Genomic DNA, 14,454 nt, shown 5'->3' on the forward strand with positions numbered 1-14,454 from the left:
GGATCTCAAAAACGATTATAACGATTTTGATAGAATTTAGATTATAAATATTTCACAAAAACAATCTTATCTTTTAATTCCCGTAGCGAAACACAGGTGCCCTGCTAGTCTTCTATTTAATCCAGAATCTCAGATAACTCATCTTAACTTAAGCTTATTTCATAGGATGATGGAAATAAAGGATTGAGAAGGAAATAAACACATTTATTCCTAAATCTTTCATTTTTGAGCGAGGCCTTTTTCGTCAGACAATATCATTTGTGCTTTCGTGATTTTTCCAGATTCTCGTGAACATAGTTTGTACGAGTATGTGGTGTGTACTTTACACGGCTACAGCCGCAGCTAAACTGAGCGCGTAATCTAATAAACGCTTCTAAAGTTTTCTTAACCTGCGCACAACAGCGAATCTTGCTCTTGCGCAGTCTTTGACTCCCCCCCCAACACTTCCCCGGTACAAAACACTTCCACCCTCCGAACACTGCCCCTCACACAATTACCATAACCTACCTTTCGTCAATACTTCCGCTCACCCTATCACAAACCCTGTGACCTCAGGGCTGGGAAAACTAGATGTGGTTCAATATTATTTAATTTACGTGTCATACACTTTTAGAGCTATGCTCATATATACAGTTTCACAAAATAATAATGATAATAAACAAACACTTCCCTTCCCCTCATTAGCAGCAACAGATCATTCCATCGGACTATTTTCGTGAGGTTGACTATTAATAGCTCTCCCTGCAAGTGAGGATATTCTAAATCGTCATCAAGTATTTCATCAGAACTTAATATCGGGGGACCGAGCTTTGCTCTGGAGTGTAAAAGCATAGAAAATTTGTAACGAAAGATTAAACGAAAATAAGTTTTTCTTGCTGAATTTTTCTTCTCGTGAGATCAGCTGGATGATCCCATACACATGCACTCGTTCACTCTCTTCCATTACGGTATCGACAGACGACAAAATTTCCAGCTGTTTTTCCAAGGAGGTATTTATCCTTTCAATGTACTTCAGCGAGTTATCCCAGGGTTGAGACCTAGTGCAATCGAATCTTCATATCATAAACCTACTTTGTTCCAAATTTCGTGAGGATCGTTAGAGCCGTTTTCGAGATCCGGTCACATACACACACACACACACACACACACACACACACACACACACACACACACACACACACACACATATATATATATATATATATATAATATATATATATATATATATATATATATAAATATTGTGACATCTTAAAAATTATTGAGACAATGAAATAAAATAAATCTAAGTAATAGAAGATATTATTATTGTCAGAGGCTAGGAAGAGTATCAAATGTACTGTTACCTGATAGCAATGAAGATTACACTTATCAACTGCTGTGACTGAGATAAGAGCACTGTTATATACGGCATATTTTGGAAGAATTATTTATTGAAAATTATAATTTACTGCAAATAATTTGTAAATTGTTTATAGTCAACCATAAAATTTGGAAGTTACAACTTCGTTCATGTTAGTGAACAGCTGTTTTGAATGCAATCAAGACATTAGTCAAAATGAATTATTATTTGTACTGCTGAACTTACGTTTCAAAGCGATGATATAATTACTTCTAAAAACCAATAATTATTGTAATAAGGATAAGAGTTACAAAATAAAAATATAATTATTATTGTTAAAATAATTTATTAATGGAAATGTACAACATGTTAGATATTATAAAAGCGAGCACGGTCATGATACAAGCATTATCATTGATAAGAATTATAATATTCATTTTCTTTTATTCGTTAATGTAATAAGAATCTCTTGTATGAAATATTAATATTATATAATGATTATTATAGAATCAACCGCATGGACTGATGTAAAAATCTCTGTAGGCCAATCATAGGTCAGAAAAATGACACCAAAAAGGGATGATATTGAAACATGATATTCTATTTTTGTTATCAGCAACTAGAAAAGGCCTTATCATATGCGGTAACACATTGTATGTTGAATAAGGAGAAATATGAAGAGAATTTAATCACTAATAAAAGGCAGATAATTTAAGTTTATTTATTGTAAAGCAAGAACTATTCTCTTACTCATCTCTGAAGTGATGTATACGTCATACTATTTCCACCAATAGCAAAATTCTATGCAAATAAACTAAGACGGAACTGCTCCGCAAGAGTTTTTCGAGAAGAGAGACACTACTTCCCTTCCAATGCCTTCACTGTGAAGACCTTGTTCTAAAAGTTACCATTTTTCTAGTGGGATTCTTATTTGTTAAATTTATGTAATTTAAATGTTAGCCTATATCTGAGGCAATATTATTCGTTATATTTGTAGAATTATTCTATCAATTGATTACTTCCATAAATCTAAATCTTATTATTCATTTTGTATTAGTGAAGGAAATAATTAATTTATGAATAAAATCTCCCATGTGCTGAAGATTGAAGTTGGGACGAACCATCGAATCGAAATTAATTCAAAGAAACTACCATACCAAGAAGGATCACGTGAGTTTTCTTTTTATTTTTGGGGCCCCACCCTTCGCTTCGAAAAGTACAGAAATTACTGCAAATTTTTCTTCGCTAATCATTAATGGCCACATCGAAAGTGCAAATAGCTTAAGTGTACTGAATTATAATTGTAAGTTTTGTGGTCATTTAACTGTCCTTATCTGCCTGAACCACGACCCTGATTAATTTTCACATATTGTAATATTTTCTAGTTAAATCATTGCAATTATAATTTATCTTTAAGGATTTTAAACTTTGTAAAAAGAACGTGCATGATAGCCCAGCATCATAGCACCAATTCAAATAAGCCTGTCAGCAGAAAATTATTCAAAACCTGTTTATCAAATCTTGAAATTGTACTGTTTATTAATATTATTATTACTGCTCATTATATTTCAAATTTAATACTTTATTTCCTAAGTTCAATTATTTCTTTAGCCCTTCAGATTTTGTGTTTGGCACGTTTGTACTTGTTAAGCACCGATCAAAAAACGATCATTGAAATAAATGATCCGAATTTGGTTCAAGGAACAGATCTAAGTGGAAGTATTAAGTGGGGTCAGATCGAGATCATACGTTCTCTGTCCTTACCTGCTAATATCTCAGTTTCTATCTGTGCCCTTCATCGACTTAGGAATAAAAGTTCCTACCACAGAGCAGAAACAGTTACAGCGTAAAGAATCATACAATAGAGCCTGAAACTTGGAAAGATTCTGTCCGCGAAGTATCTTCCGAACGGCATTTGGTATATCGAACCTAGCCTAAACCGTCGGAATTTATTAGTGGCGCAATCCCGCAAATTATAGTTCCCTGCTCGACCTGTTTGATTTTGTGCACTGTCCACAATACAGGTAATAATTTAAAGTCTCTGAATCTGGTGTCTAGCAATTGCTACACTACGACGCATACTTGCAAAGAACATTATTCTCATGATATAGTCATTGAACAGATCAAGGGTGTGCAGGAGTTTGTGCCTCCCGCGATTTGGACTATTAAATTAAATCTTATATTGAATCTCTCAGTCTGGTGTTCAGTAGAATTCATACACATACTCATAAATTTGAGATTACAACACCGAGGGTTCAATGTAGGATTTTATACCTGTGTGAGGCATTTAAATAAAGCAACCCCACAATATATAAGCATAAAAATATCTAAACAGAAATTGCTCCTTTAATATTATAGGATTCAGCCGGGGCCACACCTGTCATAAAGCGTTCCCATCCTACTCATGTCAGATATTTCTGTCGGTTGGGACAGATCATAAGACGGATCACGCTATCATCCGAGACTACAAGACTTAACCTATTTCGGACTAGCCTGTGTAACCTTATATGAATTTGGGAGAGGAATAAGCACAAGGCTAGGTACCTTATTTTTTCCCTCCCTATCATTTTGATGATGTACTTATTGTATCGAATATCGGGGGACCGAGCTTCGCTCTGGAGTGTGAAAGCATAGAAAGTTTGTAACGAAAGATTGAATTTATAGTTTATAATTTATTCATTTTCTCAGTCGTACAATTATTTTTACAGTTATATGAAGAGGCATAACAGGCTTATGCCCAAAACTGTACCTTTTCAAATTTATACTACAGTCCAAATCAAAATCTAGGTTAACCTACTATCACTCATCAAAATAACAATTCATTCACACTTCAAAAAACAAACACATAATCAATTATTACAAATAGATATACTATGAATTCCATTTAGAATGATATGCAATGTTTGCTAAAATATTTGTTAATATAATATGTACTATTCTACACTAACAGCATAATTATAATTACTATAATTTGGACTCTCTGAAGTAAACATGTTTTCTAAAAAAAGAGAAATAATCAAAAATAAGTTTTTCTTGCTGGATTATTTTTCTTATGAGATCAGCTGAGGAATAACCCACACATGCACTCGCTCACTCACTTCCATTACGGTATCGACAGATGACAAAAGTTCCAGCTGTTTCCCCAAGGACGTATTTATTCTTTTAATATCTTTCAGCGAGTTATCCCAGGGTTGATACCTAGTGCAATCGAATCTTCATATCATAAGCCTACTTTGTTCCAAATTTCATGAGAATCGATAGAGCAGTTTTCGAGATCCGGTCACATACAGATATATAATCATATAAACATCTAAACAGAAATTGCTCGTTTAATAGTATGGGATCAATGAAGAATCTATATAATAATAATCGAGCCTCAAATTTTGACATTCAGTAACTTTTTTATGTGGGCACCGAATTTGATGATTTTTGTTTAGTTGTGTTTGTTATATTCAGGAGCAGGTTTATGGCCTATCAAATTCATGATCCGACTTCAGGACTCTTTCCTACGGTCCTTCAAAGTTTAAATGTAATCCTTATGGGAGAAGATTTATGAGTTGACCACACACAAAAAAAAAATCAGCAGTTATAATCATTGCGTCATCTAACGACAGCCGTCGGTTGATCAGTTTTTCATTTTCTTTCTACTGATTCACAAAATTGTAATTCTAATAATAATGCCGCGGAACGAACGACGTCCAAACTTGAGTCGTAGAACTCGAAATGCTGTAAATTTAGAATATACAGCAAAGGAGAAAATCAGCAGCAAGGAGACATACCATTCAATTTCCCAGCAAGCTGCATTGAACTATATATAGAAATACAAAATGTTGCAGAACTAACTAAGCACACAAGAAGTCCATATTGAGATATTAATGTAATTACTGATTGTGGATAATTTTCATAAAAATATAGTGCATCGATTAAGCTAAGACTGAGCACACCTGAGGAGGCGCGGCTTGGTGATACAAAGTGTTGATCTTATGGAGATTGCCTTAGTACTCCGTTCCACGCCATGCCCGATTCAGAAGCCAGAAGCACCTGGATGCAAAATGCCGCTGCGCGCCTCCTCAGGTGTGCATACAGCTAAAGTGTGTCATGAGATACATTAACTATTTGGCGGTACGAAGTTCGCTGGGCCAGCTAGTAAAGAATAAAGATCGGATCGGAGTCGAAACTGAACACTGTATGACAGGTGTGTCCCAGGCTTTATTGAGGCGTTTGGTAAAGGTTTGAATAAACAGGATTCTCTTTGCAAAACAGTAGATATTTATTGTGAATATAAAAGTGACAGGAGATATACAAATTTGTATAGAAGATGAATACGTTTGATTATTAATACGTATTATACGTTATTTCTCTTAATTTATTTTCAATACATATATGATATATAAATAAATACGATGACTTGAGGTATCACGCCAGTGTATGTATTACGCCAGTCAACAATGCCCTGGTAACATCTGTAATAAAAAATAAAAGTTATTTTCAAATAGGTTTCCTTATTTCTAACCAGTACAAGAAAATAGTTAAAAAATAAATATTAATTGAATGAGAAAAGCAAATTTCCAGTTTAAAATTAAGTTTTTCAAGATTCAATGATTTAATTTTAATGATTGTTGTATGTTCTACAATTACTCGAATCCTTTCAACAATTAACTTTTTCAACATTTCCAACCCCCCCTCTCGCGTTGGAAGACCAAGGAAAAGGTGGTCTCAAAACTATACACTATTTTAAAGTTGAATTTCTAATTATATTTTTGATAAATTTTAATTTCCAAGGCTATTATAAAGACGGGAACAGGCAATCATGCCTATAAGGTGGAAGTCAGAAGAAGAATCATTTCTAACCTCACTTCACCTCAAATTTTATTATAATTATCATGAATATTGTCTTATCCAATTCTTATTATTGTCTTATCTAAAATGATGAAACAAAAAAGAAGCAACAAGAAAGAAAATGTTTGTACTCAGTGCTTTAACCATGAAGATGAAACTTTAAAGTTCAAATTCTAACCTCACTTCATCAAGAATACTCGGTAATTCAAGTCGCTTCTCGACCAACATGTCGAGTCGTCTCAGTCTCACAGTCGTGAGATCGCGGAGACTATAATGAGATCCACGTTATAATGTCAGTGAAGAAAGATAGGAGAAAAACGTTGCCAAGTCTCTCCATTTTGCCACTGACTGTACACAGCTGTTACTCAATTCATCCCATTAAATTTGGTCTATTAATAATTATCATTTCCTAGATAAAATAATCAATTTAATGTCAAATTGATCAAGACTATATATTTTTTCATAATTTGATTCAAAAATTTGCTTCTATAACTAAGATCAGATTTTTATTTTTATACAAACCTGAAATGGCGGCTAATTAAAAAAGCTGTGATACACCAATTTGAATTTCAAAACAACAGAAATTAAGTTATTTGGTAGGTATTCTATTCCAATTTATTTAAAAAATAATAGAAAAATATAAATCCTATTTAAAATAAGTAATTTCAATGGTAATAATTCTGAAATAACCTTTCAATATTATTTATACTGGTACGAGTAGGTCTAACCTATATGAGGCTAACTGAAGGATGGATGAAGTTTAGGATGATTAGTTATCAACTTTTGAAATGTCATTTAAGGTATTTTAATTTGTGTTTCTCATACGGTAATGTCTAAAAATCATCTCATTGTTTCAAAAATACATTTTAAATCAATTATACGACTTGTGTACCAAAGTATTTTGATAGAATGAAGGAAAAAAAATGGCGGCTGAGAATTGTTTGTTTACTTTTGTAGTCACTGTCAAAAGTAAAAATAAAATATTCTGGCAGACAACATTGCAGAGATAGAGAGAGATAGCGCTATCTGTTTTGTTGTATGATAGAAAAGGACAGCAACAGTATTGTCAATCGTACACTGCCATTATAATGTGGACCTCACTATAGAATCGATTGGTCTGAGTGTCAACATTTGAAAACATATGCTGCGTCTGCGTCAGGAAGAGACTATATTATAGAGTAATATAGACTGTTCATTCTCTTTAAAAATGATCAGTTATATTTTATTCGTCAAAAATCTATATTTTTCAATGATGAATAATTGACCGAACGAAGTGAGGTATAAGATTCAAGTCGACGGTATGGCGTTTCTCTTGATGTTTAAATGTTAAAATGTTTATATGTTTTTTTGTTGCGCATTTACGGCGAAACACGGTAATAGATTTTCATGAAATTTGACAGGTATGTTCCTTTTTAAATTGCGTGTCAACTTTTATACAGGTTTTTGGAAATTTTGCATTTCAAGGATAATATGAAAGGAAAAAGGAGCCTCCTTCATATGCCAATATTAGAGTAAAAATCAGACTAGAATTATCCATCATAAATCAGCTGACAAGTGGACTATAATACTACCCGTTCAAAAACATCGAACATCTTGAAAATGTATCTTTCCATCAACGTTAGTAGACAGTTGACTATTTACTAGTAGTTCTGTGAACAGTAGACCTCGCGCTCAGTAAGTTACATTGACCTGTTGTTATGTTTTCTCAGAAATTAATAAATAATTTATCAATTTAAAATGTCTAGAAAAAATCCTAAATAAATATAGTGCTTTCTGTCCTATATCGTACCGTGACGTGTCGTCCCGGAATGTGAGTGTGAGCGCTGTTATCAGATCTGGCTGCAACTGTCCAACGTTGATGGAAAGATACATTTTCAAGATGTTCGATGTTTTTGAACGGGTAGTATTATAGTCAACTGTCTACTAACGTTGATGGAAAGATAAATTTTCAAGATGTTCGATGTTTTTGAACGGGTAGTATTGTAGGACAGTTCTTGTTTGAAAATGTGAGCAGTTTCGTTTACCTAAGCACAGAGCTGAATGTAGAAAATAAAATGTCTGAAGAAATAAACAAACGAATAATCAGTGGTAATAGAGCATATTTTGCAAATTTTAAAATAATTAAGTCCAAGCTGATAACACGTGACACTAAAATAAAACTCTATAAAACAGTAATCAGGCCAGTAGTTACATATGGCAGCGAAGCATGGACATTCACTGTAGCCGATATATCCGCACTTAGAGTCTTTGAAAGGAAAATCATCCGAAGAATTTTTGGACCAGTTCGGCAAGATGAAACATGGAGAATAGGAAGCAACAGAGAGATAAACAATATCCTCCAAAACCAGGACATAGTTCGTTTCATCAAATCACGAAGAATCAGCTGGCTGGGACACGTCTGGAGAATGGAGCAGAACAGACTCCAGAGACAACTGCTTGAGGGTGAAATTTTCCAAGTAAGAAGAAGAGGGAGACCCAGGAGAAGGTGGCTGCAGGATGTCGAAGGAGATCTGAATAGAATGGGGATTCGTGGATGGAGAAGGATGGCGAATGACCGGAACGAGTGGAGGCGAGTGACGGAGGAAGCCAAGGCCCACCCAGGGCTGTAGTGCTAAGAAACAACAACAACAGTATTATAGTCAACTGTCTACTAACGTTGAAGGAAAGATAAATTTTCAAGATGTTCGTTTTTGAACGGGTAGTATTATAGTCCACTAGACAGCTGATTTATGATAAATAATTCCATAGTCTGATTTTTATTCTAATATTGGCGTATGAAGGAGGCTCCTTTTTTCTTTTATATTATCCTTGAAATTCAAAATTTCCAAAAACATTGTATATACGTCGACGCGCAATTTAAAATGGAACATACCTGTCAAATTTCATGAAAATCTATCACCGCGTTTCGCCGTAAATGCGCAACATAAAAACATATGAACATTTAAACATTCAAACATTTAAACATTAATAGAAATGCCAAACTGTCGACTTGAATCTTAGACCTCACTTCGCTCGGTCAACTACCCGTTTAAAAACATCGAACATCTTGAAAATGTATCTTTCCATCAACGTTGTAGACAGTTGCAGCCAGACCTGATAACATCGCTCACACTCACATTCCGGGACGACACGTCACGTTACGATAAGACAGAAAGCTCTATATTTACTATCGATACAACAACCCAAACAGCCATTAGTTGTTTACACACCGATATCTCGCCGACACGACAGGACAGAATTTACTCTGATGGGCAGTATTACAGGAGGCTGTGGTTTATAACTGTGCGAGGTCTACTGTTCACAGAGCTACTAGTTATTGAAAAAATTGAAAAGAAACTCAGACTTACTTCTGAAATAAAAGCTGTAAGAAGTTGACAAGAATGAAATGAACCAACCATGATGTAAGGACAGGCAGGCGTTGCGTTGATCTATGCCTTGCCTTTCCTGAAACGGAAGCGAGCCTGTGCCTTGGTGTAGCGATTGTGGCCCGAGCTGCTGTGCTGGTTGCTGGTACCAGCTGCATCCTCCTCCCTTGCTTCACATCCACCATCCCCACCTGACAACTCGGCTCCTGCCAAATAACACAAATACATTATTAAACTAATGATCATTTGGGTTGAATAGGTCGCTCACGAACTGTTGCAAGTTGATATGAAACTTATAATTTAAATACTATGTTGTGTATTATTCAGCTGAAATCATTTGTCGGCGCATAAAGGACAGTCTGTGTGATAACTCCCAAATAAGGCAAATTTATTTCAAAAGACTTCTTGAACATATTGTTAAAAACAATAAACAAGATACATTTATCAGAACTGATAAACTTTTTATAACTTAAGACCTGACACATCTTTGAAATATATTATCCACGATTCAAAGTTGAGCTTTCTAAGAAGACAGATCATGTATATGAGCACTAGATTTATAAATATTTTACCATTCGATTTTAAATTAAAAGTCCAAGATAGAATGATTGATACTTGGATTAAGGAGAGGTTCTTTTTTTCACTGGGAGCGGAATGGTGGTAGTGTCAATTTAATTTGTCTTTTTTTGTCTCATTTAATTTTGTTTTTCATTCGTTTTTAAGCTATCTATGTATTTACTCGTTTATTCTTTTTAGTTGATCTACTTTTTCAAGTTTTTGTTTTTATTTATTTATATAAATTAATACTCCCACCAGCGGGCAAGATGTTTTTTCTTCTGCTGGTGGCGCCTAAAAAATTCTACTTTTATCTTAGGTTTTCATGATTAGTCAAGTTCTATCCTATGTTATTTCTTAGATTATATATTGTGTTTTTGTTAGACTTGTCTATTTTTGGCAAATAAATTTCAAATTAAAAAAAAATCAGCTTTTTTTAGATTAAAATTACAGAAATAGCATGCAATTAATTCCAGTTGACTAGATGATAAATCACAACAGTGTTTATTCTTATGCACTTTCGATGTTATTTTTATATCCTGATAAAGGAGGAAGGAGTGAGTCAATTTTGTTGTCCAACGAGCTTGACCTTTAGAAAGGTTCGAAGAATACGTGTTCAAAATTTGAATTCTTTCTGAAGTTATTGCAGAACATACTAGTAGTTCTGTGAACAGTAGACCTCACGCAGTGTTCTCATCCACAAGTACCTGATTGGAAATATAGACCTTATGGAAATACAGCAAAAGACTGGCTTCTCCACACATCAGTGTAATCACTTATCACCTGATTTATGATGAATAATTCTATAGTCTGATTTTTACTCTAATATTGGCGTATGAAGGAGGCTCCTTTTTCCTTTTTTATTATCCTTGAAATGCAAAAATTCCAAAAACCGTATATACGTCGACGCGCAATTAGAAAAGGAACATACCTGTCAAATTTCATGAAAATCTATTACCGCGTTTCGTTTTAAATGCGCAACATATAAACCTTTAAACATTGAGAAAATGCCAAACCGTCGACTTGAATCTTAGACCTCACTTCGCTCGGTCAGCAAACAGACGGACAACGACTTTGGCCTTGAGTGAGTCAAAAGTGAGAACTCGCTCAGCGCTCTTTCAATAAATGTATGTTCATTTCAGTTTTTCAATTCAATATATGGCACTTCAAGCCTTTATTTCAAAAGGGAAAAGGGGAGGAAGAAGAAAAAAAGCAGATGGAGGAAGAGGAGAAGACTGGATGAAAAGAAGACGTCGAAGAAAACAGGAGAAGGACAAAGACAGGAGAAGGAGATGAGGAAGACAAGAGAAGGAAGAGGAGGAATCGGAGAAGGAGGAGGAGACTCGAGAAAAAAAAGAAGAAGACAGGAGGGAAGGAGGAGGGGAAGACAGAGGAGGATGAGGAGGAGCAGGAGGAGGAGTGAGAGTAAGAGTAGGAGGAGGTTGTGGAGGAGAGAAAGAAGAAGACAACAGGAGGAGGAGGAGTAGTAGTAGTGGAAGGAGAATGAGGAAGAGGAGGAGAATGAGGAGGAGAAGAAGAAGGTTTCATTTTCAAATTGATTGATGTAGTTGGATTGTGAAGTTTACCTTTGAACAGGTCGACGGGTGGCTCTAGCAGTCCATTCCACTGGCACTTGTTGTAATAGCGATAGGCCCGGGCGAAGCCGTAGCCCAGCATAGCTATAGCAATCGTCAACAGCGCCATCAGTATAGGATGCTGCAATTCAAAACATTTTCCACATTATTTATTCATCTCATTTTGTGCAATACTATTGACCAAAGCGAATCTGAGGTCTTAGTTTCTACTCGATTTGCTTTTGTCTGTTTGTTTGTACCACAGTTAAGTCGCAGTTTTTGTCCGATTTGGATAAAATTCGGTATACAAGTAGCCTGATTTGAAAAAAGGCGCGTCGACGGTGGGAGAAAAGTCCGATAACGGCTTAATATCTTCTCATACACGAAGGCAATTTGACGGTGGGTATGATTGGGGATCCTACTCAAATTTGAAATACTACTTTACTAAGACTTGGAAAATCTGGTCCGACAATTTGAATGCAACTTTATTTTTTTCCATAAGAAGATGGTCATACAAAACATGTCTTCGATACAGAATTTCAAGAAAAAATGAATGGCGAAACCCGCACATCGATATCTCAAACCGTTTCAAAGATATTCATTCACATTGTGCCTGACCTTTATGAAGGTAATAAAATAAAAATCATTCTCAAAATTTAACATATTGAATTAAAACAAATTTACTTACCAGAGTTTCATTAATATACAATGCAACATTTATGAAAACACCCGTAATAAGTTAACATAATGCTTTTAGAAAATGAATACTTCAGAATGAAATTATGTTAACTTTTATATAAATTCATATAATACTCTTACAAAAGGAATAATTCAGATTGAAATGATGCTAACTTATATGATATTTTTCGTATTGTTTGCGAAATCAAATATAATTGTTCATATAGTGGCTCGACTGGTATCTTTGGAAGCTTGTGCGCTAGCCAACATTTATTTTATTTATTTATGAACTATAGGACGCAATACAAGTGTAAACAATTGGCATTCGCTCAAAACTGCTCTCAACCTTAATTTAAAATGACAGTCCAGAGTTTATGTAGAGTTCATGATTTGATTTTCATACAAATTCAAGTCAAAAAACGTGTATCAACTAGAATAATTATGAATTTATCACAAAACAAAACAAGAAACTTATAACACAATAAAAGAAAAAATATTAAAAATTTCTCTTTAAGGTAAAAATAATGTTTGCCCTATAAGATTCAAATTGTAGATAGTTTTTACCTATAATTGAATAAAATTAGCAGACACATAGAAATTGACTTAAATTGTATTGAAATTTGATGATTCAAATTATATTTGATATTTATAATATCAGGCTCAATATCAGGAATTAACTCATGTATGGTAACATCCATTAATTAATTTCATGGAAAAGAAAAGCTTTCAACTTCATCTATTAAGATTTCTATCATAAAAATTTACTAAATCATTCGAAGATCTTAATGCTATAAGAAAACAGAGTCTGAAAAATATAAAATTATGAAATGTCTCAAAATCAACTGGGACTACACATTAGAATAACAACAGTACTTTTATCAACAGAAGGTTGATTAACAAAACTCGGATTCCTAAATAATTATATTTTAACATTTTTCGCCACACTGCACAGAAAGCAGCTGTTTTCCAGTCCCTACGTAGATCTGAAAGACATTGTTTGCAGAACACTCTCGTCTGACATCAGAACAGGTTTCTTTCCGGCCTAGGCCGGAAAGAGTACCCTTTCCAGCCGCTAACATGGAACTAAGAAAGGTGATCAAAAAACAGCTGATCAAAAAACTTTTCATTATTTGTGTTCATTATTCAATAATTAAAACATTATTTATAATATCATCTTATTGTCATTTGAAAGAATAAAAAAGTATAAACTCAACCTCCCACATAATTGAACATCATCTTTTAGGTTATTTAGACAAATCAGAATAAAAAATACTTGTACAATTTCCTGATATTCATATTACCTCAGATTTGCTAGAGCTATCACCTTCCACTTCTGCTTTCGGAAGTGCTTAGTAAACAACTATTCTCATATATATTGTGACTAATCGTTCCAGTGGCTACTCAAGAAGAAACTAATTCTTTAAATCATATTGTGAAAATCATGCAAACAATCTCGAAATATAATAGTTATCAACATTACCGCTAACTGATAACAGTATCAAATTGAATCAGTCTCTTCCAGTAAACCAATTGAGTTCATATTGCGTATTATATTATTTATTCTATTAATTTGTAAAATTATTGTATTAAAATCACATCTATAGGTTAAGGGAATGTTGTGGTAAACCTAACCTAAAACGTTCAAACGCTTAGAACACCAATATAGAGTCGAGATAGTTCAGACCTGCTTATTGTATAATATAATGTGATGGCATGCTATTCATAAATTATTATTTTTCGTTATTGTGTAGGAAAAAAGGAATCTATAATAATAGGCTAATCAAAATTATTAGCACAATAAATGAGTTTATTTTTGAAAAACAAATTATAAAAAAGATATAGTATTCTTATGTACAATAATAGCAAAAAGTTACAAATACTCTTTGTATGTAAGTCTACATTAACAAATGGTACTATTTAATTTTATTATATTTATTGTTTGAATTATCAACAAATAAATATTAAATAGAAGTGATCTCGCTAGATTTATTCCTCTTTGCACGAACAACCAATCAGAGGATAAAGAAAAGGATACCAAAATTTGAATTGTTCAGATGCAACATAGAATGTCGAGATCTCTGTCATTGTAATTTTATTTATT

At 33.8% G+C, this 14,454-nt stretch overlaps 1 protein-coding gene across 2 annotated transcripts in view; it reads right to left on the bottom strand.

Annotated features, from left to right (window-relative positions):
• Nucleotides 1–5,588: 5,588 nt before the first annotated feature.
• The window catches only part of LOC111055041 (small glutamine-rich tetratricopeptide repeat-containing protein 2), a 29,792-nt gene continuing 20,926 nt past the window's right edge, over nucleotides 5,589–14,454 (bottom strand). Inside the window, exons 5-7 of one of the 2 annotated variants that reach the window (XR_002606333.2) lie at nucleotides 11,688–11,817; nucleotides 9,529–9,752; nucleotides 5,589–5,805 (exon numbers count right to left, since the gene is read on the bottom strand). Coding sequence is in view for 1 of the 2 variants with exons in the window: in XM_022342204.2 (XP_022197896.1) it covers nucleotides 9,610–9,752; nucleotides 11,688–11,817 (273 nt within the window). In the remaining variant the exon portion in view is untranslated. The remainder of the gene's footprint in view (nucleotides 5,806–9,528; nucleotides 9,753–11,687; nucleotides 11,818–14,454) is intronic. The other variant, XM_022342204.2, reaches the window with a different exon arrangement.

The sequence above is a fragment of the Nilaparvata lugens genome, chromosome 9 (assembly GCF_014356525.2).
Source record: "Nilaparvata lugens isolate BPH chromosome 9, ASM1435652v1, whole genome shotgun sequence".
Classification (NCBI taxonomy): domain Eukaryota; kingdom Metazoa; phylum Arthropoda; class Insecta; order Hemiptera; family Delphacidae; genus Nilaparvata; species Nilaparvata lugens.